Source organism: Geotrypetes seraphini, chromosome 9, assembly GCF_902459505.1.
Source record: "Geotrypetes seraphini chromosome 9, aGeoSer1.1, whole genome shotgun sequence".
Taxonomy (NCBI): domain Eukaryota; kingdom Metazoa; phylum Chordata; class Amphibia; order Gymnophiona; family Dermophiidae; genus Geotrypetes; species Geotrypetes seraphini.
Genome location: NC_047092.1, coordinates 8,752,191 through 8,776,994, shown reverse-complemented (window position 1 = coordinate 8,776,994; position 24,804 = coordinate 8,752,191). Strand labels below are relative to the sequence as shown.

General features: G+C 45.4%; 1 protein-coding gene across 5 annotated transcripts in view; it reads left to right on the top strand.

Annotated features, from left to right (window-relative positions):
* GATA3 (GATA binding protein 3) overlaps positions 1-12,260 on the top strand; it is an 82,178-nt gene extending 69,918 nt beyond the window's left edge. For 4 of the 5 annotated variants that reach the window (XM_033959710.1, XM_033959711.1, XM_033959708.1 and 1 more), the window contains one exon: positions 11,636-12,260. In XM_033959710.1, the coding sequence (XP_033815601.1) occupies positions 11,636-11,920 (285 nt within the window). In that variant the 3' untranslated portion in view covers positions 11,921-12,260. The remainder of the gene's footprint in view (positions 1-11,635) is intronic. The other variant, XM_033959712.1, reaches the window with a different exon arrangement.
* The last annotated feature ends 12,544 nt before the right edge of the window (positions 12,261-24,804 follow it).

Sequence of the window (24,804 nt, the reverse complement as noted above, 5' to 3'; positions counted from 1 at the left end):
TGGGTCTCTTTTCCCTGGAGAAGAGGAGACTTAGAGGGGATATGATAGAGACTTACAAGATCATGAAGGGCATAGAGAGAGTGGAGAGGGACAGAGAGAGAGAGAGTTAGAAAGACAGAGAGAGAGAGAGCTTGAAAGAAAGAGAGAGAGAAAGGGAGAGAGACAGAAATAGAGAGAGAAAGAGAGAGAGATATAAAGACAGAGAGAGAAAGGGAGAGAGAGAGAGAGAGAAAGATTGGAGAAACTGGGTCTCTTTTCCCTGGAGAAGAGGAGACTTAGAGGGGATATGATAGAGACTTACAAGATCATGAAGGGCATAGAGAGAGTGGAGAGGGACAGAGAGAGAGAGAGAGATAGAAAGACAGAGAGAGAGAGAGCTTGAAAGAAAGAGAGAGAGAAAGGGAGAGAGACAGAAATAGACAGAGAGAGAAAGAGAGAGATATATAAAGAGAGAGAGAGAAAGGGAGAGAGACAGAAATAGAGAGAGAAAGAGAGAGAGAGATAAAGAGAGAGAGAGAAAGGGAGAGAGAGAGAAAGATTGGAGAAACTGGGTCTCTTTTCCCTGGAAAAGAGGAGACATAGAGGGGATCGTGCCAGACGAAAAGGTAAATCGTGCCAAACGAACCTGATTGAATTTTTTGATTGGGTAACCAGAGAGCTGGATCGAGGACATATGCTAGATGTAATTTACTTGGATTTCAGCAAAGCCTTTGATACAGTTCCTCATAGGAGGCTTTTGAACAAACTTGAAGGGCTGAAGTTAGGACCCAAAGTGGTGAACTGGGTCAGAAACTGGCTGTCGGACAGACGCCAGAGGGTGGTGGTTAATGGAAGTCGCTCGAAGGAAGGAAAGGTGACTAGTGGAGTCCCTCAGGGTTCGGTGCTGGGGCCAATCCTGTTCAATATGTATGTAAGTGACATTGCTGAAGGGTTAGAAGGAAAAGTGTGCCTTTTTGCAGATGATACCAAGATTTGTAACAGAGTAGACACCGAAGAGGGAGTGGAAACTATGAAAAAGGATCTGCAAAAGTTAGAGGAATGGTCTAATGCCTGGCAACTAAAATTCAATGCAAAGAAATGCAGAGTAATGCATTTGGGGATTAATAATAGGAAGGAACCGTATATGCTGGGAGGAGAGAAGCTGATATACACGGACGGGGAGAGGGACCTTGGGGTGATAGTGTCCGAAGATCTAAAGGCGAAAAAACAGTGTGACAAGGCAGTGGCTGCTGCCAGAAGGATTCTGGACTGTATAAAGAGAGGCGTAGTCAGTAGAAGGAAGAAGGTGTTGATGCCCCTGTACAGGTCATTGGTGAGGCCCCACTTGGAGTATTGTGTTCAGTTTTGGAGACCGTATCTGGCGAAAGACGTAAGAAGACTTGAGGCGGTCCAGAGGAGGGCGATGAAAATGATAGGAGGCTTGCGCCAGAAGATGTATGAGGAGAGACTGGAAGCCCTGAATATGTATACCCTAGAGGAAAGGAGAGACAGGGGAGATATGATTCAGACGTTCAAATACTTAAAGGGTATTAACGTAGAACAAAATCTTTTCCAGAGAAAGGAAAATGGTAAAACCAGAGGACATAATTTGAGGTTGAGGGGTGGTAGATTCAGGGGCAATGTTAGGAAATTCTACTTTACGGAGAGGGTGGTGGATGCCTGGAATGCGCTCCCGAGAGAGGTGGTGGAGAGTAAAACTGTGACTGAGTTCAAAGAAGCATGGGATGAACACAGAAGATTTAGAATCAGAAAATAATATTAAAAATTGAACTAAGGCCAGTACTGGGCAGACTTGCACGGTCTGTGTCTGTGTATGGCCGTTTGGTAGAGGATGGGCAGGGGAGGGCTTCAATGGCTGGGAGGGTGTAGATGGGCCGGAGTAAGTCTTAACAGAGATTTCGGCAGGTGGAACCCAAGCATAGTACCGGGTAAAGCTTTGGATTCTTGCCCAGAAATAGCTAAGAAGAAAAAAAAAAAAATTTAAATTGAATCAGGTTGGACAGACTGGATGGACCATTCGGGTCTTTATCTGCCGTCATCTACTATGTTACTATGGGATATGATAGAGACTTACAAGATCATGAAGGGCATAGAGAGAGTGGAGAGGGACAGAGAGAGAGAGTTAGAAAGACAGAGAGAGAGAGAGCTTGAAAGAAAGAGAGAGAGAAAGGGAGAGAGACAGAAATAGAGAGAGAGATATAAAGAGAGAGAGAGAAAGGGAGAGAGAGAGAAAGATTGGAGAAACTAGGTCTCTTTTCCCTGGAGAAGAGGAGACATAGAGGGGATATGATTGAGACTTACAAGATCATGAAGGGCATAAAGAGAGTAGAGAGGGACAGATTCTTCAAACTTTTGAATAATAAAAGAACAAGAGGGCATTTGGAAAAGTTGAAAGGGGACAGATTCAAAACGAATGCTAGGAAGTTCTTCTTTACCCAATGAGTGGTGGACACCTGGAATGAGCTTCCAGAGGACGTAATAGGGCAGAGTACGGTACTGGGGTTCAAGAAAGGATTGGACAATTTCCTACTGGAAAAGGGGATAGAGGGGTATAGATAGAGGATTACTGCACAGGTCCTGGACCTGTTGGGCTGCCACGTGAGCGGACTGCTGGGCATGATGGACCTCAGGTCTGACCCAACGGAGGCATTGCTTATGTTCTTATGAAAGACAAAAACACTCACCTTGGTCAGGGCTGAAATTTGGGGAAGAAAGGATAGTTAGAAGTCCAGGATTACCCCCAGGTATTGGAAACTGTCAGCTGGATTGATCTAAGAGGAAGAGGGTCAAGAGGTTTGGGGAGGGGCCTGTGAGCCAACAAGTGACTGTTTTTGCTTTAGTCCAAGTCTGTTTTGTGACCAAGTCTAGACAGGTTTGCAAGGGGGCCATCGATGGGGTTTCAGGATTCATTGGGAAGAGCATGTCGTCTGCATAAAAATGAGCTGAAATTCCTTGCGCTTGGATTAGTGAAGCGAAGGGACTTAAGAAAAGGCTGAACGGGAGAGTTGGGAGAATGGAGCCTTCTGGTACGACACAGTTTAATTCAGTGTCCCGCAGACTTTCTCGACCTGCGGCACACTGAAGGTAGTGGCCGCGGCTCGAGGGATCCGGAAGCGCGTGGACATCACCGTGATGATGCCACGCACATGCGTGATGTCATCACGTCAACGTCAGTGGGGGGGATGCCAGCAGGGAAGAGGGCCGGAGAGAAGGAGAGGCACTATCGCCCGCCGATTGCCTACAGGACGTGCCGCTCGCTGTGAGGCAATCGGTCGGTGCTGGTGCCACTCCTCCTTCCCAGCGTGCCGTGGTACACTGGCTTAATTGGTAGTCAGGTGACTGAAAGAGAGGAAGGGGCTCTCTTTGAAGGCCCTGTTAGTGAGAAAAGATTCAAACCAGGCTAGCACTGTTCCTGACAGTTCGAGTGATTGTAAACTTTGAAGCAGAAGATGATGGTTTATGAGACTGAAGGCAGCACTTCGAACTAACGAGACTGCTGATACAATACGATGTTTGTGAAGATAGGCGTAAACCTCACTCAGGAGGGCAGTTATCAAAACTTTTAAGAAAGGTGTGGACAAGTTCCTGGAGGGAAAGTCCATAGTCGGTTATTGAGACAGACATGGGGGAAGCCACTGCTTGCCTTGGATTGGTAGCATGGAATGTTGTTACTCTTTGGGGTTCTAGAATCTTGTTACTGTTTGGGGGTTCTGGAATCTTGCTATTCTTCGGGATTCTGTATGGAATGTTCCCCCATGTCTGTCTCAAAAACCAACTATGGACTTTCCCTCCAGGAACTTGTCCACACCTTTCTTAAAACCAGCTTTGATAACTGCCCTCCTGAGTGAGGTTTGCGCCTATCTTCACAAACATCATATTGTATCGGCAGTCTCGTTGCAGTTATTAAAACTTCTGTGCCGTGTTGGGCTCTGACTCCTGACTGTCTGGGGCAGTGAATCGCAAACTAATAGTGTGCCATGGCAAGATTGCTGGTGTCACACGAGTCGCCGGCCCCAGTTGACCGCCTACAGAATGAGCCTCTCCGCACCTCTCCTGTTGAGCAACCCCCCCCCCCCCCTTCACTGGTAGCTCAGAGCCTGTCTGCAGGGTCTTCGCGCATGCGCAGAAGTCAACTCGAAGATGGCACGCGACATCTTCACGTTGACGTCCGCTCACTTCCTGGTTCCCTCCACCTGCGACCCGCGGCTCCGGACAGTTTGCGAGATACTGGTGAAGAGTGAAAGATTTTTCACAGAAAGAGTTGTGTGAAAACCATCTACTATTTATTTTAATCCCTTTTTTTTTTTTAACATAAAGAGTGGCAGCTACAACCGTTAACAGTTTCCTGGACAGACTAGATGGGCCAGTTTCGTTTTATCTGTCTTCATGTACCAAGCTATCGTTGGTACCAGCTCTGTGGGTGCTGGAGCACTCTGAATATGGAACAAATTCTTTCACGGTGTTCAGGGAAGGATAATTCATACTGAGTTTAGCACCTACGTCATTCTGAAACTTGGTTCCTGTGGTTGCTATTTCAGTACTGTCTGTAAACAGTAAGCTTGGGTCTAGACCAGGGGTGCCCGAATGGTCGATCGCAGAGGAGAGGAAGTTCTGGGCCAGCCAATTGCTGCCTGGTGAAGGCTTGTGGGTCCGGCGCTTGTACGCGCCAGGTCTGGCTCGGGGAGGCAGGGAGAAATCGGCGTGAAGGCTTGGGGGGGGGGGCAGGGGGAGAGAGAAAGACAGAAATAAAGAGGGGGCATAGGGAGAGAGAAAGAAAGACATAAAGAAAAGGAGGGGGGAGGCCAGAAAGAAAGAAAGAAATAGTAGTTTTACAGAAGAAAGAAGTGCAGCCAGAGACTCATGAAATCACTCGACAAAAAGGTAGGAAAAATGATTTTATTTTCAATTTAGTGATCAAAATGTGTCTGAATTTATATCTTCTGTCTATATTTTGCACTAGGGCTCCCTTTTACTAAACCGAGATAGTGGTTTTTAGCACAGGAAGCCTATGCGCATCAGGAGCTGCGAGGGGCATTCAGCGCAGCTCCCTGCGCTAAAAATCGCTATAGCGGTTTAGTAAAAGAGGAGGGGGGTTATTTGTCTATTTTTGTATAGTTGTTCCTGAGGTGACATTGCATATTTTAAAGTCATCTGCCTTGACCTGTTTGAAAAACCCCCCGAATGTAAATGATAATTAACATTTTCTCTGCGTACAGTGCGATTTGTGTTTTTTAAAAATTTTATTGTTGGTAGATCATTTTGACTTGGCCATTTTAAAAGTAGCTCGCAAGCCAAAAAAGTGTGGGCACCCCTGGTCTAGACGTTTGAGCCTCCAGTATTTTTCAGTAAAAAGTGAGTTCCGTTTCTGAACTGGCAACATTATCAAATATAAGGAAAAGTAGCTTTAGATTAGGTTAGAAGAGATTGTCGGTCATTTTGGAGATGAAAATGTAACTGTGGGGGCTGAACAATTTGAACGGTTTCTGCTATGATCCCTTGTAGGAAAAGCGAGGCCTTTAAGGACTGAAGCTTCTACCTAGAACAGAGCCTAGCGTGATTCTATAAAAAGTATGCACAATTGGGGTTAAGCGCCAGGAAAAGCAGTCCTAAACCCCCGAGCCTAACTTGTACGCGCATCGGGCCTATTCTGTAACTAAGTGCAGAACTTTTAGGAACCCCCACGATCTGCCCAGGTTCCCCCCCGGCCAAGCACCCAGTTCATGCACTAGAACTGGCGTCCACCACTTTAAAGAACGTATCAAGGTGTTTCAAGTTTCAAGTTTATTTAAATTTGATAAATCACTTATTACATACTAAGCGAGTAACAGTAAAAATATAAGATAGAACTAGGTGTGCGTGTAACTTTTAATTAGTGCCAATTAGAACCAGTTTATGAGGTGTTGATTGCCAATTATCAGTAAAACAATTACATGTGCGCACTGATTTGCATGCACAGTATAAGGTGCCATATCCAGAATTTTGGGGATACGGCCTGATATTCAAAGCCATTTAAACAGCAGGAGGGGTTCCTAGTCATTTAAATGGTTTGCCCAGGGCTACTAGGGGGAAATTTAGTAGCACTTAACCAGCCATGACCAAACTACGCCCTGCCGACTAGCTGAACCCTGCTGACCGTGAGCTCTACATACCTCCCTCCAGAGCAGCGTCGGGCCGGCAACACTCTAAACAGGCTGCTTTGTGGCCTTCTCTCGTCAGGGAATTCCCTCTGCCGCATCACTGATGATGTCATCAGTAACGCGGCACACGGAAGGCCTCAACGAGAGAAGGCCACGAAGCAGCCTGTTTAGAGTGCTGCCGGCCCGACGCTGCTCCGGAGGGAGGTATGTAGGGCTCGTGGTCGGCAGGGTTTGGATGGGAGGGAAGGATGGAGGGTCAGCAGGGGTTCGGCTGTGCGGCAGAGGCGGGTGCTCAAGGGTTCTGCTTCTGAAGGGATGGGAGGAAGGGAGGGAGGGAAGGATGGAAACTGGGCAATGGTTCTGCTGCACAGGGGAATGGGAGGGATGGAGGGAGAGACCTTGGTCCGACCCCTCTGCCAAATTTAAGAACCCATTGTGTCTCACGAGTAAAAAAGTTTGCCCACCCCTGCCCAAGACCCAGTGGCATAAGTAAGGGATGGCAGGGCAATCTCACCTGTCCTTTGCCTCCTGCTCCTTCCTACTCTTCCCCCTGCCGCGTGCCTTCAGCCTCCTCTCACCCCCCTCGGTACCTCCAACTCAAACCTGGTCCCGTGCCTAGGAAGTGACATCAGAGGGAGGGCAGCAAATTGGTGATGCTGCTCATTCTGGGAAAGTTAAAGAGGTACTGGGGAAGGGAAGGCGCATGTGGGGCAGGGGGGCAGGGAGGATGCCCTTCTCCCGCCCTCATCCCCGCCTCCCCTGCTCCCTTCTCTGATCCCCCCTCCCTTCCCTTCCCCCACACCTCTACTTGTTCACCGCTGCAAGCAACAAGAGCTTCAACGTGCTCCTGGCGGCCACGTCGTTTCCTATGCGCGTCTCCCAGAAGTGATGTCAGGGGGAGAGACGATGCGTTCGCGAGGAGTACATTAAAGTTGTTGCTCGCGGCAGTGAACAACTAGAGGTAACGGGGGAAGGGAAGGGGGGGTGAGCGCGTGGCGAGGGGAAGAGTGGGAAGAGGCGGGGATGGAGATGAGGAGGGGTGCCAGTACCCCACCAATATGGCGCCCGGGGCGGACCACCCCCTCACCCCCCCTTACTACGCCACTCTCTGTAAAGTCTTATGCTATAGCAGAGAACCGAACTGGTGAGTAGCCATATAATGTCAATTACCACAAAAATGGATGCAGGGATGATCCAGGGAACTACAGACCTGGTACTGGTGCTAGACAATATGGTGGAAGCTCTTTTTAAGAACAGAATAAATAAGACAAGCATCTAATGGGAAGAAAAGTCCATAGTCTGTTATTGAGAAAGACATGGGGGAGCCACTGCTTGCCCTGGATCGGTAGCATGGAATGTTCCTACTATGGGGGATTCCGGAATCTTGCTACTCTATGGGATTCTAGAATCTTGTTACTCTCTGAGATTCCGGAATCTTCCTGTTCTTTGGGATTCGGTATGGCATGTTGCTACTCTTTGGGGTTCTGGAATCTTGCTGTTCTTTGGGATTCTGTAAGGAATGTAGCCACTCTTTGAGATTCTAGAATGTTGTTACTCTCTGGGATTCTGGAATCTTGCTATTCTTTGGGATTCGGTATGGCATGTTGCTACTCCTTGAGGTTCCGGAATCTTGCTGTTCTTTTGGATTCTATGTGGAATGTTGCTACTTTTTGGGCTTTGGCCAGGTACTAGGGACCTGGAAGGCCACCTTGAGAACGGGCTACTGGGCTTGATGGACCATTGGTCTGACCCAGTATGGCGATTCTTATGTTCTTAATTCTGTACAGATTGCCCAAAGTTAGGCCTTCAATTTTGGATCCGCACAGAAAGTAATTAGCTTATTGGTGACAGTAATCAATAATTAGCGTTGACAAACACTTCATTGGCAGTCATTAGGAGCTATGCATGGATGTGCCCTATACCCTATTCGATAACAAGCATATCTAATTTTCATGGCAGGCAACAGCAAAGGGGAGGGGCATGAGCAGGTCACAGAATTTAGGTGTGATATTATAGAATGTCCGCATTTGTGCTCCTAACTTCCATTATGAGCATTTACAGCAGCCTTTGACAGGCGCAAGTGCTCATGACCAAAGTTAGGTACAAAATGCGTGCTGAGTCCATTTCAAGGTTTCAAGGTTTATTAAATATTTGATGAATCGCTATATCTTTATACAAAGCGATGTACATAAAAATACAATTAGTTAAGATAAAAACATACAATAAATATATAAACACTAGATAATAGACAAGACCAACAACAATTGGAAGGGAAGGAGGGTTAAAGTTACATATCTTATAATAAGAAAAACATTTAAGGGTAAAACATTAAGGAGGTAGTAAAATTCTTGAAACGAAAAATTTTTATTTATAAAAGAAGAAAAAAAATTTTTATGTATTAAAAATCTTTTTAAAAAGAAATGTTTTCAAAGATTTCTTAAAAGAGGGAATGTCTTTTTCAATTTTTATGTATTGGAGCAATGAATTCCACCATTGGGGGCCCACGACCGAAAACATCTAATCTACGAGTGCCTATAATTTTTAAAGATGGAACAACTAATAAGTTTTGGGAAGATGATCTGAGTGCGCGTGTGGAACTATAGGGAATTAGCATTTTAGAAATGCACTTTATAGAATAGCACAGATCATCCTGGCGCCTAACATTGGGTGACCTGGACAGAATTCCCCTGAATGTGACTTAAGGGAGATCCTTAGATTCAAGAAAATTTCTTGTCATGAAAAGTAGGATGCTAGGTTACATAGGGAGAGGTATGGCCAGTAGGAAAAAGGAGGTATTGATGCCCCTGTTTAAGACTGGTGAGACCTCGTTTGCAGTCTGGAGGCTGCATCTTCAAAAAGATATAAAAAGAATGGAGTCGGTCCAGAGGAAGGCTACTAAAATGGTGTGTAGTCTTCGTGATAAGGAGACAGACTTAAAGATCTCAATCTGTATACTTTGGAGGAAAGGTGGGAGAGGGGAGATATGATAGTCGTTTAAATACCTACATATTATAAATGTGCATGAGTTGAGTCTATTTAATTTGAAAGGAAACTCTGCAATGAGAGGGCATAGGATGAAGTTAAGAGGTGAGAGGCTCTGGAGTAACTGCGTGGAACAGTCTCCCGGAAGAGGTGGTGGAGACAGAGACTGTGTCTGGATCAAAGAAGGCGTGGCATAGGCAGATTGGTTACTGCGGATGGGCAGATTGGAAGGGCCATTTGGCCTTTATCTGCCGTCATGTTTCTATGTTTCTATAATCATAAAGTTCTGTGACCTCACAATGCAGGCGTAAAGACCTTAGCCAATAGGAAGAGGAGATGCAAATGCTAAGAGCCTTAGCCAATAGGGAGAGGAGGAGATAGTGGATGTTGTAGATGGGCAGACTGGATGGGCCATTTGGCCTTTCACTGCCATCATGTTTCTATATATGGCTCTGTATCTCTCACAGATTGAGTATTCTCATAATTCATGTCTGGTTTTTTTTCACAAATACTTATTACTGTTAATAGAAACCTGCCTGCTTCTCTCAGTTAGATTATTAAAAAAAAAAAAAAGCCAATGAAAGATAAAACATTGGTTGCATTGTAACCCTTTAATGAAGAGTTGTTGCTTGGGTGAATGAAGTGTCTGGGGAAAGGCTGTGGCTCACGGGTAGAGCTGCTGTCTCTGCACCCAGAGGTTGTGAGATCAAATCCCAGTGCTGCTCCCCCTGGGCATCCTTTATAGGCATTCCTTGAATGATTCCGACATGAAATTGGTAATGAAGGGAAAATAAGATGATATCTTTTTTTTATTTGACTAACTGAATACATTGTTTGATACGTTCTTGAAGGCAGAACCTTCTGCCTTTCGCTATTTGTCATCTTTTGCTCGTACTTCAACGGAGGAAGAAGGTTTTGCCTTTGAATGTTTCTCAAAAAATGTAGGCTTTCTTTCACTATGTTGTGCTGATGGATTTAGCGTCCGTTAAGTGCCAAACGGTCTGCAGATATAGAACGGGCGGTGTGGCGTTTACCATGCAGTAAATTCGTTAGCGCACCTTAGTGAAAGGACCTCGTATTGAGTTAGAGCAATAAAAAAGGCATCACTTTGTGTTTATTTGCTGCCTTTAATGCGAATCAAAAGGGCAACCACAACGCTTTATCCAAAAGAAAGTTGGGCAGTGCGACTGTCCTTGTAGAACTGGAAGGGAAAACTGAATATGATTTCAAACTGAAATGCTTTTCCCTTCTGATGCTCAGGTAAATTGATCGCCAAAGACCTTAGGGGAAATGACCCCGTGGGGGAGGTGGGGAACTGGAGTGGGGTTAAGTGTGGCGATTTATATGTCCAGAGGGGGAAAAGTTTCAACTAAGCAGACTGGCCGAGCCGATTGGGCTTTATCTACCATCAGTGGCATAGCGAGGGTGAGAGGCGCCCGGGGCGGTGGCACCCTCCGCTATGCCCGACCTCCGCTCCTTCCGCACCCCCATGCCACATTCATACCTCCCTTCCCACTCCATTCCTCTTTAAATCTTTGCCAGCGTGAGCAGCTTCTCTAATCTGACCCCGTGACCTGGAAGTGATTTCAGAGGGAGCCAGGCAGACTAGACTAGTTGCTCGCATTGGTGAAGATTTTAAAGAGGTAAGGGGGGCAGGGGAGGAAGTGCGTAAGCGTGGCATGGGGGGCAGAAAGATGGCGCCTGGGGTAATCTGTCATCCCCCCCCCTACTAAGCCGGTGTCTACCATCATCTACAGTGGAGGTTGCTAATGGAATGAAGTTCTTATGTTCTTACTCATGTCTATTGCACCATACGTTACTTCCCTGAAATTCGCGGGGGTTCCGTTCCAGGAGCACCAGTGAATTTTGAAAAACCGCAAGTGCGGATTGGAGGCGGGAGAGGGCTGCAGGGGCGGCGGCGGAGGCGGGTGCTGAAAAAACAGGCTGATGTCCTGCGGGATCGTTCTTAGTATTTTCTGACCGCCTCTTCCAGGAACTAAAGTCAGGCTACACCAATCAGGAGCTGCTTTGACACGCTATCAGGCGCGTCAGAGCAGCTCCTGATTGGTGTGACCTGACTTTAGTTCCCGGAAGAGGCGGTCAGAAAATACCACGAATGACTTGAGTCTGCGATTCGTGAACTGCGAATTCGCGGGGGTTTACTATCCACTGTACTTTCCATCGGTGCAGTTGAGGGAGGGCATAGAGGGTGGCACCCCCCCTCCAATATTGTGGGAGCGAGTGCTGAATTGGTCTCCCCCTCGTCCACTGTCAATATGATTTCCTCAACCCCCCCCCCCAAATAAGTGGGCTAACTATAGTCATGATTCGTATTAGTAAGTCGGCTAAGGAAAATATGTAATTCCTTTCACGGTTATGAGTTTCCCCTGATCAACCAATGCTTGACAACTGGCTGATCCGCCACTGGTCTACCCAGGTCTCTGTGAAATGTTCTGAAATACTTGGCTTGGCTGCACAGATAGAGAAACACACACAAATAATCGCTTTTTGTTTAGATTAACAGACCCCTGACCATGAAGAAAGAAGGCATCCAGACCAGAAACCGGAAAATGTCTAGCAAATCGAAAAAGTGCAAACGGATGCACGAGAGCCCGGAAGACTATCCCAAGAGCAGCTCCTTCAGCCCGGCGGCCCTCTCCAGGCACATGACCTCCCTCACTCACCTTTCACCGTTCAGCCACTCTGGCCACATGCTGACCACACCGACGCCGATGCACCCGCCATCCGGTCTTTCATTTGGACCTCACCATCCATCCAGCATGGTCACTGCTATGGGTTAGACACCCCCAAATGCTTTGCAGGTCTCAAAATGAGATTTTTTTTTTTTTTTTTTTTTTAATACTTGCATTTTTGCAGGAGCGATATTGTAAAGTCTAAAAAAATTTGAAATGTTCATCAAAGGCTTGAAGCAAAGAGATGTTTCTGTCACTTTACCAAGGAGCTCGCAGTGGCATCAACATATTCTCAGACACTGAATCCGGATCCCATTTGTGAATAAAGCCATTCAGACTCTCATTCCCTATTTAACAGGGGTCTCTAGTGCTGTGAAAAAAAAAAAATAAAAGCTGATCGCTGCATATAATTATGTAAGAAATCCTGTACATTTGAAGAACACTGTATTGCCTCCGTGCTTTGTAAAAAATGGACGTGAAGAACTTTAAGGAAATCTAACGGACATAGGGCGAACTCAAAGCCTCGGAAGACATAGGGCTTCCAGTGGCTGAACGGACAAAATCCCACTTCTCTTTCCTTTGCTGGAGGAAGTTATTTGACGCATCGAAAGCTGTAGGCGGGTCATTCAGCTAGACTGCAGGGCCTCTGCGTGGGAAGTCCTGTCAGTTCCAGGCAATCAGAGTTAACGCATGGATATTGCCAATAGGATTTGCAGATAGCCATTTTCCGGGCCCAAATGCATTGTGAACGAGTTCCTGTAATTGTTGTTTCTATGTATAATTCAAACCTCCAAGAATAAAGAAGATGTCATGTCATCCGTCCATCCTATTGTACAGACTGAATGGTTGTATAAATTTATTTACAGCTAGTGAAAAGAACTGCTTTTTGTTTCATATTTTTTTTTTCCTTTCTTCGAGAATAAATTAGATTAAATCCTGTTGACCTAAGGTTTGGTTTTAGCCTGTTTCTTTTCAGTTGCACCGGTAACTGCGGCTACAGAAACCAGGGTTGAGACGACAGAAAATGCAAAGTGTTTGGGCCTTGTTGAGAGAAATCCAGGGTCGGAGGAAGATTAGGTATATTTTTCTTTAGATAATTCTGTTGGCAGCTCAAACACGCATTAATTAAAAAAATAAAATCTTCTTTATGGAAAAGAAGGATTTGGGGGGAAAGTCGTATCATGCTATCTTTATACCACATTAAAAAAATTTATTTTTTTTTTGGTTTTAGGAATGCGTCACATTTGTGCAACTTTTCTTTATTTATTTTGGGAAATGTCGGTTCGGTGTCAGGCCAAAAGCGCGCTGGGACAAAGGCGCGCGCAGACAATTGAGCGCAGTGCGGAGGTGCGCGCCGCAGAAAATTACTGTTTTTAGGGCTCCGACGGGGTGGGTGTGAGGGGGAACCCCCCCACTTTACTTAATAGAGATCGCGCTGCGTTGTGGGGGCGTTGTGGGGGGTTTGGGGGGGTGTAACCCCCCACATTTTACTGAAAACTTCACTTTTTCCCTGTTTTTAGGGAAAAAGTTAAGTTTACAGTAAAATGTGGAGGGTTACAACCCCCCAAACCCCCCACAACGCCGGTGCGATCTCTTATTAAGTAAACTGGGGGGGCTCCCCAACAAAAACCCCCGTCGGAGCCTCTAAAAACTGTAATTTTCTTCGGCGCGCGCCTCCGTCTTGCGCTCAGTTGTCGGCGCGCTCCTTTGTCTTTCGCGGGGTTGTCTATGAACCTGTCGGATCACGTCACCCTAGCGCTGATTTTTGTTTGTTTGTTTTTATTAACGCTTTATGGGGGTCTTTACTAAGGCGTATTCTATGGACGCATTAGCATTTAGGCCCAAATTCTGTAGCCAGCACCAGTGTTCCCGCTAAGCTGCGTTGACGTGCGCACGCGCACAAAATATTACCTCGCAGCGCACAAGTTTCTCGTCACAGCGCACACAGTGTAGAGCACAGTTCTTCAACCGCCGGTCCGCAAACAAAATCTTGCCGGTCCGCGAAGGATTCGGTCCCCGCCGCAACGAAAGGCCGGCGTCAGCTGACTTGCAACTTCCTGTTGCAGTCGCTGTGCCGGGACTCCTGCCTTCGCCGGGACTCCTGCCTTCCACCGCGTTTGCCTCCTGCCTTGTCTCCGCACCTCCAGACCAGCAGCGGCAGCTGTGTATGCTTTTAACTTCGGCACAGAGCTGCCCCTAATCAATAGTTTAGCGCGGTTTCATAAGGCAGCCTCGGGGCCTTTGCTAGGCCGGCCCACATCGCATCATCGAAGCGGGCCGGCTATCAAAGGCCCCGAGGCTGCCTCATGAAACCGCGCTAAACTATTGATTAGGGGCAGCTCTGTGCCGAAGTTAAAAGCATACAGAGCTGCCGCTGCTGGTCTGAACTCTTGGGCCGCTGAAGGAGGGCAAAAAGCAGCTGTCCTGGAGGTTTCCCTTCCTCTCGCCTTTACAGGTTCCTTTTTTCCACCTTTTTTTTTTTCCTTCAAACGGCAACGGGCCCCAGCATCGACATCAATCAAGTAAGTTCCACTGTCAATCAAGCGGTTCTGCTCGGCCAAAGCTTCCCCTGTGACATGAGCCACCCTCAGGGGAAAGAAAGTGACCCACAAAGGTGAGGGGAAGGGGGGCAGATGATGGAAGTTGGGGGGGGGGGAGAGAGAGAGAGAGAGAGAAGGGGCAGATGATGGAATGGAGGAGATGAGAGAGAGAGAGAAGGGGACAGATGATGGAAGTGAGAAGAAGGGAGAGAGAGCAGAAGGCAGATGGATGTCAGTTGAGAAGGGAGAGCAGATGCTGAATGGAAGTGGGGAAAGAACACATACTGGATGGAAGGAGGAGATAAATAAAGGGGGAAGAAAATAGTAAGATAATGGAGGGGTGAGGGAAAGGGGTGACAAGCTGTGTGTAGACACAGTGAAAAGAGGGAAACGGGACTAAATAGTAAGAAAGAATTTAATTTAGATGGAGGCAGAAAATAGAGAAGGAAGACCAGAGAAGAAAAGGGAAGAGAGAGCAGAGAATGATCAGATCTGAGTGGAGGAAATGAGAAGAGAGATATGCTAAAAACCACAGGGGGGAGGGAAGGATAGAGATGCCAGACCATGAGGGGAACAGAAGGAAGATGATGGATGCTAGACCAAATTGGGGGGTGGGGGGGGGGCAGGAGGAGAGATGGCAGGGAAAGACAGACAGTGAATGGAAGGGGCAGATGCTGGACTGAAGAGACAGAGAAGGTTATCATGCTGCTGTACCGGGCCATGGTACGCCCTCACCTGGAGTACTGCGTCCAGCACTGGTACTTTAAGAAGGACACGGTACTACTCGAAAGGATCCAGAGAAGAGCAACTAAAATGGTTAAGGGGCTGGAGGAGTTGCCGTACAGCGAAAGATTAGAGAAACTGGGCCTCTTCTCCCTTGAGCAGAGGAGATTGAGAGGGGACATGATAGAAACATTCAAGGTACTGAAGGGAATAGACTTAGTAGCTAAGGCAGGGAGAACGAGAGGGCACTCTCTAAAGTTGAAAGGGGATAGATTCCATACAAACGTAAGGAAGTTCTGTGGTAGAAAGCAACATATTTATTTGGCTCATAACTTGCTGGCGCCCGATATTTTTAGCTCACAGTGAAAAAAGTTTGCTCACAACACCCGCCCGCTTAGAGGGAACACTGGCCAGCACCTATTTCGGAGGCGCCCAACCAGATAGGCGCCTATCTAGATTGAATAACAAGCTCGATTAAGCTTTTTAATCAGCGCCGATTGAAACCTAGGCGCCTATCACGAAAGGGCGATTCTATAACCGGGCGCCTCTAAAAATTTAGACGGCCTTCAAAAAAATAGGCGCCATGCATGTTAGGCGTGGGCGTGGCTTTGAGTTAGGCGCCTTGTTACAGAATCGCCGCTCTTAAGCGCGCTTAAGCGCTCGCATGGGCGCCTACCTTTTAACTGTGCCTAGAGCTGGCCTATTTCTTGGGCGCCTCCAAAATAGATTCAGCTCAACGTGATACATTAAACAGCCCCCAATTTTACTTGAATCGCACTGAACAGTGCCTATATCGGCGCATAACTTTTTGCCGCTTCTTATAGAATTTGCCCTTTAGTTTGCATTAAATCGGCTAGCGCACCTTAGTACAACACCGCCTCTATTTCTGTAGCTTTTTTTCCACATTGTTTTTCTTTATTCCTTAACAAAATATCTGATGGAGTTAAGTCCTGGGCCACCACACCCTACAATGACTGGCATTTGGCTATCGTTTTGACCATAGGTGGCTGTCGGCGCATTCCAAATGTTGCTGAGCCAGGGAAAATTTGGAAAAGTGGTCCTACAACGGAAGAGTTTTTGAGTAAAAATTCTACACTTTACTTTCCCTTGAGAAACATTAGCCTTCATACGACTTTATTGGGTATATTGGAGTACACAGAGACTGGTTGAGGTATCTGAGCTGCTTAGAAAACCAATTTGTTGAACTAGTTGATTTGTTGAACCAAAATTTCATCAAATTAGCAGATTTGCTTTGGATATATATATATTCATCCAATGTCTTCCCTAGTGGATATGGAGAAGCTCAGAAAATATTTATGAAACCTAAGGGTCCCTTGAGGTAGAAGATATCTTCTTCCGACTTGATACGGCCCGTGATATACTTAAACGTTTCAATCATGTCTCCCCTCTCTCTTCGTTCCTCAAGTGAGTACAGCCGTAGTTTATTCAGTCTCACGTATGAAGAAAGACTGAATAAACTACGGCTATACTCACTTGAGGAACGAAGAGAGAGGGGGAGACATGATTGAAACGTTTAAGTATATCACGGGCCGTATCGAGTCGGAAGAAGATATCTTCTACCTCATGGACCCTCGACCACCAGGGAGCATCCGCTGAAAATCAGGGGAGGGAAGTTCCATAGCGACTCCAGAAAATACTTCTTCACTGAAAGAGTGGTGGATCATTGGAACAAACTTCCACTGCAGGTGATTGAGGCCAACAGCGTGTCAGATTTTAAGAGAAAATGGAATATTCACATGGGATCCCTAAGGGAGTAAAATCAGGGGGGCGGGTATTTGGAATGGGCAGACTTGGTGGGCTATAGCCCTTTTCTGCTGTCTTTTTCTATGTTTCTAAGTAGACTCAAATTCACCAATTTTGGGTTTGATCTCAAATTACTCGCATGTCTATATTATTCATTTAAAACTAATCCACCCCCCCTTTTTACAAAACCGTAGCGTGTTTTTTAGCGGCGGTAACGGTTCATAGACAACGGTGCGAAAGACAAAAGCGCGCGCCGATAATTGAGCGCAGTGCGCGCCGCCGCGCTGCTCTAAATTACAGTTTTTAGGGGCTCCGACGGGGGGGTTTTGTTGGGGAACCTACCCAGTTTACTTAATAGACATCGCGCCGTCGTTATGGGGGGTTGTGTTCCCTCTAAGCTGAGCAGGAGTCCTCCACCCACAGTCTCACCAATAGAGGGTGCTGTTTCACTGTCACATTTTTCAATTGTGAGGGACAGGCAAGTTCTGCAGGACTCCAGGGAACATACCTGTCCTTAGCGACTGAAAATATTCCACCCCCTAGTGGTAGCAATGCAGCTGGAGGACACCTGCTCAGCTTAGAGGGAACAGTTGTAACCCTCCACATTTTACTGTAAACTGAACTTTTTCCCTAAAAACAGGGAAAAAGTGAAGTTTTCAGTAAAATGTGGGGGGTTACAACCCCCCACAACGCGGCGCGATATCTATTAAGTAAAGTGGGGGGGTTCCCCCCACGCCCCCCCGTCAGAGCGCTAAAAACAGTAATTTAGAGCGGCGCAGTGGCGCGCCCTGCGCTCAATTGTCTGCGCACGCCTTTGTCCCGGCGCGCTTTTGACCTGACACCAGCGCGAAAGACCTGACAATGGCGCGAAAGACAAAAGCGCGCGCCGACAATTGAGCGCAGCGCGCACCGCCGAACAGCTCCGATGCTCATAGAATTCCTATGAGCGTTGGAGCTGTTACCGCTAAGGCCGCTGCTAAAAATCACACTATGTTTTTGTGAAAAGGGGGGGAGGGAAGGTTCATCAAACAAAGTCACTGTCCTAATGAGGTGAATTTTAATTTGTACCAGAAAGAGAATCTTGTAACGTCAATACTCTACTGATTCATTTGGTATTTCATGTAAGAACTTAAGAACCAAAGAGTTGCCCACTGACACAGACCAAGGACCCGACTAACGCATTATCTTGGGTCCAACAGTAGCTAGTCTAAGTTGGAAACACCTGACAGAGTTCCAAAAAGTGCCAAGTTTCCATGCAATTGAACCCTAAGGTAAGCAGCTCTCTCCAGACACCTCCCAGTTTGGGACGCTCCTCAGTGATAGACTCAAGGGCTATTTCACAAAAATACCTTCGTTCACTATACATTCTTTTGATTTTATTTAATTTCATTTTTAATTGCAATGTATCGTATATATAGATAAGAATAAATTTAGTTTTTAATTAGTTCTTCCTTCTCTTATGTTTTCTGCTATGTACTCTAAAAACATAGTAAATGACAGCAGAAAAAGACCCGAATGGTCCATCCAGTCTGCCCAACCCGATTCAATTTAAATTTTTTACATTTTTTTCTTCTAAGTTATTTCTGGGCAAGAATACAAAGCTCTACCCAGGACTGTGCTTGGGTTCCTACTTCCGAAATCTCCATTAAAACCTACTCCAGCCCATCTACACCCTCCCAGCCATTGAAGTCCTCTCCAGTCCATCCTCCCCCAAACGGCCATATACAGACACAGACCGTGCAAGTCTGCCCAGTACTGGCCTTAGTTCAATATTTAATATTATTTTCTGATTCTAAATCCTCTGTGTTCATCCCATGCTTCTTTGAACTCCGTCACCACCTCTCTCGGGAGCGCATTCCAGGCATCCATCACCCTCTCCGTAAAGTAGAATTTCCTAACATTGCCTTTGAATCTACCACCCCTCAACCTCAAATTATGTCCTCTGGTTTTACCATTTTCCTTTCTCTGGAAAAGATTTTGTTCTACGTTAATACCCTTCAAGTATTTGAACGTCTGAATCATATCTCCCCCTGTCCCTCCTTTCCTCTAGGGTATACATATTCAATTATATGTGAACTGAGTCAAGCTCCACTGGGAGGTGACCCGGTATATAAACCAAAGATTAGATTAGATTAGAGAACATTTTCAACACGAAGCCCCTCTTTTACTAAAGCCGGCAGGGCGGGCCAGTGTGGTAAATGCTCTGACGCTCATAGGAACTGAATGGGTGTCGGAGCATTTGTGCGTGGCTTTGTTAAACCGGGGGGGAGGGGGCTAAATAAAGATCAGGAAAAATAGGATAATTAGGAGTATATCCAATATTTATTTAAAAATGTATATACCGCCTATACTCTAAGCAGTTTCCAAAAATAACATCCATAAGTACATTTTAACACCTAACAAATTTCAACTCGCTCTCAACATAGAGTCTTCATTGCATAAATAATTATCAAACTGCTAATTCTAAATTTCATCAGGCACTAATTACCACCTTTGTCATTTTCTTTATCCAACAGAAATGTTTCTAATTGAGATGGATCTTAAAACGCATATCTTTTTTCTTCAAAAGTAATCAAACATAAGAACATAAGCAGTGCCTCTGCTGGGTCAGACCAGAGGTCCATCATGCCCAGCAGTCCGCTCACGCGGCGGCCCATCAGGTCCAGGACCTGTATAATAATCCTCTATCCCCTTCTATCCTCTTTTCCTTTAGGAAATTATCTAATCCCTTCTTGAAACCCAAACCGTACTCTGTCCTATCACAACCTTTGGAAGCACATTCCAGGTGTCCACCACCCTTTGGGTGAAGAAGAACTTCCTAGCATTGGTTCTGAATCTGTCCCCTCTTAATTTTTCTGAATGCCCTCGAACGTTTGAAGAATCTTCCCTCTCTACTTTCTCCATGCCCTTCATGATCTTGTAAATCTCTATCATGTCCCCTCTAAGTCTCCGCTTTTCCAAGGAAAAGAGCCTGTTTCTCTAATCTTTCAGCATATGAAAGGTTTTTCATATCTTTTATCAATCGTGTAGCTTCACCATATCCTTCTTAAGGTACGGCGACCAATATTGGACACAGTAGTCCAGGTGCAGGCACATCATCGCCCGATACAATGGCAGGATAACGTCCTTCATTCTGGTTGTAATAACTTTCTTAATAATACCTAGCATTCTATTCGCCTTCTTAGAGGCTGCCGACGGCTTCACTATTACCCCCAAGTCCTTTTCTAGGCTACTTTCACCCTTTACCAGCCCTCCCATCGTATAGCTGTACATCGAGTTTCTGTTTCCTACATGCAAGACTTTACATTTCTCTACATTAAACTTCATCTGCCATCTCGTCGCCCACTCTCCTAGTTTGTTCAGGTCCCTTTGTAAATCTTCACAGTCCTCTTTAGTCCCAACTCCATTAAATAGTTTGGTGTCGTCTGCAAATTTATTACTTCGCACTTCGTCCCTGTTTCTAGATCATTTATAAATACATTGAACAGCAGCGGTCCGACAAGGAAATTAAACTAAAGCTTAAGTTTATATACCTCATCCTCTCCATAATTATAGAGCTCGGCACGGTTTACAAAAGCTTAATATAAGGAAGGAACAGCATAAAGGGGTTGGAGGTTGAGTATAGGGGGGGAAGAGAGCCTTACATTTTTGTGAATAGCCTAGTTTTTAGATGCTGAGGAGCCCAGATTACTTAGTGGGGCAGAAAGGTTATTCCAAAGCCCTGTGATTCTGAAGAAGAGAGATTTCCCTAATTTTCCCGCATAGAGGATACCTTTTAGCGAGGGGCAGGATAGTTTAAGTTTTTAGGAATTCCAAGAGAGTGGTAGTAGGGGAGGGAGGATGCTGTGGAAGATCTTAAAAGCTAGGAAGACGCATTTAAAATGGACCCTGGAAATTATGGAAGCCAGTGAAGTTTGGACAGAAGAGGGGAAAATTGAAGAAAAAAAAAAATTTACAAGATCTAAGCGCTAATTCTTATATTCAAGAAATTGTTTCCTTATTAAGGCCTCCTTTTACTAAGCTGGGGTAGTGATTCTCTCGTGACCAATGCACCGAAGCGCATTCAGTTCCTATGGGGTTCGATGCAGTGGCTTTGTGCAAGTGGTCTTAACTGAGTTGCCCTGGAGACTTCTGGGAAAACCAGGATATTATGACCACAACATTTTCTCAGCAAAATAAAACTTCAATATCCTTGTTTTGTCCTGATCAGAGTGAAAAAGTCACAAGGACAGAGGCTATGATATCCTGAGAAGTTTCAAGAAATTCTGTTCAATTTATTGAGTCAAATTCCTCTTGTCTTCTGACCCTGATCTCTCTGAAAATAAACATAGTACGTAACGATTAGAGACCTTCATGTTATCGACTTCCTTCAAATATTTCTTCAAGAGGATATCTGGAGCCAAATATCTATATAAAAAGAAAATTTTTAAAAAACTCAGTTTTTTTAGCCCTTAGCTGATTTTCAAAAGTTTGTAAACGCCTGTGTATATATAATCCATCCTTTTTAGCTGAGGCACTGGTCCCTTGCAAAGTTTTAACCTGAAGCGAAAGCTTTTTACTCATTTCTTGAAATTGTAGAGGTTTAATGTGTTTTAACTTGAGATTTTTCCATGCTCTAAGCCCAGATTTAAGTGGAAATTTTAAAGGACTTTTCTAGTTTTCCATTTTAAGATTGTGCGCTACCTGGGAAAAGTTAACGTGGGAGCACTTAGACCCAAAGCCACTAGTTAGGTTCCGTTAGGCACCCTAATGGCGCTGGTTTTAATTGATTTAATTGCCTTCGTTTTCCCCTGCCCTATTCATACTGTATCCATGAAGGGCAGTGCCATTATGAGGGATAAAACTGTGATTTTTAGATTGCAATAGAAAACTCCTCCCATCATTGTTAGATGCAGTCTGGGATGTTTTCTCTGAGGTCTGCTCACTCAGCTGCACTAATGCATGTTACCTCTGCATTAACAGATTCTTCAGACTGTGGGGAACCACAAGTACAAGGGGGCACTCGGAGAAATTGAAAGGGGACAGGTTTAGAACAAACGCTAGGAAGTTCTTTTTTACCCAGAGGGTGGTGGACACATGGAACGCGCTTCCGGAGGTTGTGATAGGCCAGAGCACGCTACAGGGGTTCAAGGAAGGTTTAGATAGGTTCCTAAAGGATAAGGGGATTGAGGGGTACAGATAGAAGTAGAGGTAGGTTATAGGAATAGTCAGGGACCACTTCACAGCGCCGCGGGAGCGGACCGCTGAGCGCGATTGACCTCTGGTCTGACCCAGTGGCGGCAACTTCTTATGTTCTTAGATGTTCCCAGCAGTTTGGGGGATGGTGGCTGTGCCATGAAATGTGCAGCGTGGCTGTTAACAAGTTGTGCAGTTCACTACGCCTCTGGGAAAGACTCCCATAAAAATCTCAGCGTCAACTGCAAGGCACAGTCCCTGAGCGTGCCATGCCCCTAATAGGAACACGGCCGGCTCAACCCATAGAGCAAGTGAGACACTGGCTCAGGGCGGCAGCGATAAAGGGCGTTAAAATCCCAGAACAGCTAGAGCAGGGGTCTCAAAGTCCCTCCTCAAGGGCCGCAATCCAGTCGGGTTTTCAAGATTTCCCCAATGAATATGCATGAGATCTATGTGCATGCACTGCTTTCAATACATATTCATTGGGGAAATCCTGAAAACCCGACTGGATTGCGGCCCTCAAGGAAGGACTTTGAGATCCCTGAACTAGAGTGACCATAAATACGAACATTTATCCAATCCGTCCGACCGTTAAGATCGTAGGTGTAATTTTGGATCAGAATCTAACCATGAAGAACCAAGTGGATGCTCTAGTGCGGAAAGGTTTTCGTACATTATGGAAACTGCTTACTCTTAGAGCATTTTTCGATGCTTCATTGTTTAGACTGTTGGTATAATCTTTGGTATTAAGTCAGACTATTGTAATATTGTTTATTTGGCAGGTACACACAAAAAATCTACATAGACTAGGCATTATTCAGAACGCCTCAGTTCGACTTCTCTTCATCTTGAAAAAACTCGATCATATTACTCCCTTTTTTTGCGAATTGCATCGGCTGCCGATCGAGGCCCAGGTGCTGTTCAAGTTTGGCTGCATTTGTTATAAAGCGTTGTTCGGTTTTACACTTAATTATCTTGTGGATTTATTCACATTTGCTAATATTAAACACACTAGACGTTCACATGTATTATTCACTTTCCCATCTGTCAAAGGGTGTAAATTCAAAAGATACCCTCATCGCCTTCTGTCCTATCAAGCAGCATCTTGGGATAAGGATTTAAATCTTTTAATCGCAACTTCTAGTATCTATCAATTGTTCCGGAGACAGTTGAAACCATATCTGTTTACTAGATATTTAGGTAATTAAAATAATTCACTTAACTCTAATTTTTTACTTTTGTAAACTGCATAGAACTTCATGGTTCTGTGGTATAGAAGTATATTTTTATGTTATGTTACTAAATGTCCATGAAAACCTGGATAGGTCCTCTTTTTAGAGGACTATCTGGATGCCCGGACGAACTTTCAAAACCCGGTACTTTGTCCAGGTTTTGGAAGGCCCCGAGCTCAGGGAGGGCTTCCGAGGATGCGCAGACGCAAGCGCAGCCCAGACTTGGGGAAGAAGAGATGAGGTTTGGGTGGGGGCGGGGCTATGGCTGGGCCGGAATGGGGCGTGGCTGGGGTAGAATGAAGCGGGGACAAGTGTTCTCTTTTTTTTTTTTCAGAAGCAATCTGGTAACCCCCAAAAGCAGCATCTCTTCCTCTCTCTTCCCTCCCCCTTGAACGCAGGGAGAGATGTAGGACTGGGATTTGGGGGCTCCTTATCACTAGCAGAAAGGGGGACTTGAAAGAGAGGAGAGATATCAGATTACGGGGAGGGGGAGGAGTCTCCGATGCAAATGCTGAGCCGGTCCTGGATAGGAACTTCCATGCTAGGTGCTTGTATGCACTTACAGTCAATGCGATGAATGGATAACACTGCGCTGACTCTGAGCATGTGTGAAAAGCTGCATTAAACACCCCTCACAGCTTAATAAACAGGCCACTGTGTGATTTGATGAATCCGTTTTTTTCTATTTGACATATGATAGTTAAGATAGACTTGATTATACTTTTTGGTGGGCGAACCTATGTTGCAGTTACAAATGTGAAAGAATGAACGCTGAATTTTTGGGATTTAGTAATGCATTTAGAAGGGCGTGGAGCCCGTTGACATCATTTGTTGAATCACATTAGTTGTCATGGACCTTTTCTTTTTAGTTAATTCCTTACACATCCAGGGTGGGAGGGAAGAGGTGGAAGAGGATCTCTTTTTCCTTAAAGGACCCACAGCGACAAGAAGGCATCCGTTGAAAATCAGGGGTGGGAAATTTCATGGCGACACCAGAAAATATTTCTTCACCAAAAGGGTGGTTGATCGCTGGAATAATCTTCCACAACAGGTAATTGAGGCCAGAAGCGTGCCAGATTTTAAGAAAAGATGGGATTGGCATGTGGGATCTCTTCATGGAGGGAGTTAGGGGGTGGGCCATTAGTGTGGGCAGACTGGATGGGCCGTGGCCCTTTTCTGCCGTCATGTTCTATGTTTCTATGAAGGCATCATTATTTCTTGTATTTAGTTTATTGAAATTCTATATGTGGTTAAACTTTTATGGATGAATGGGAGGGGGGGGGTGGAGATAATGAATGTTTTCAGAATGTTTGTATATTTAAAGTGCTTTTCCTGATTCGTTTATGTTTAAAATTTTGCAATGCACTATTAATATTTGAAAATTAATAAGGATTTTTTTTTTTTTTTAAAAAGAAAGAACCCCCCACATCCCGTCATAATTAGGAATCACAATTAAATCAGTTGTTCCTAATTAGCAGTGGTAGGCAAGGCCATATAGAAGGGGCCCTCCCCGCAGAAAAAAATGTGCTAGGTATTACGACAGAAGGCTTGATGTTGT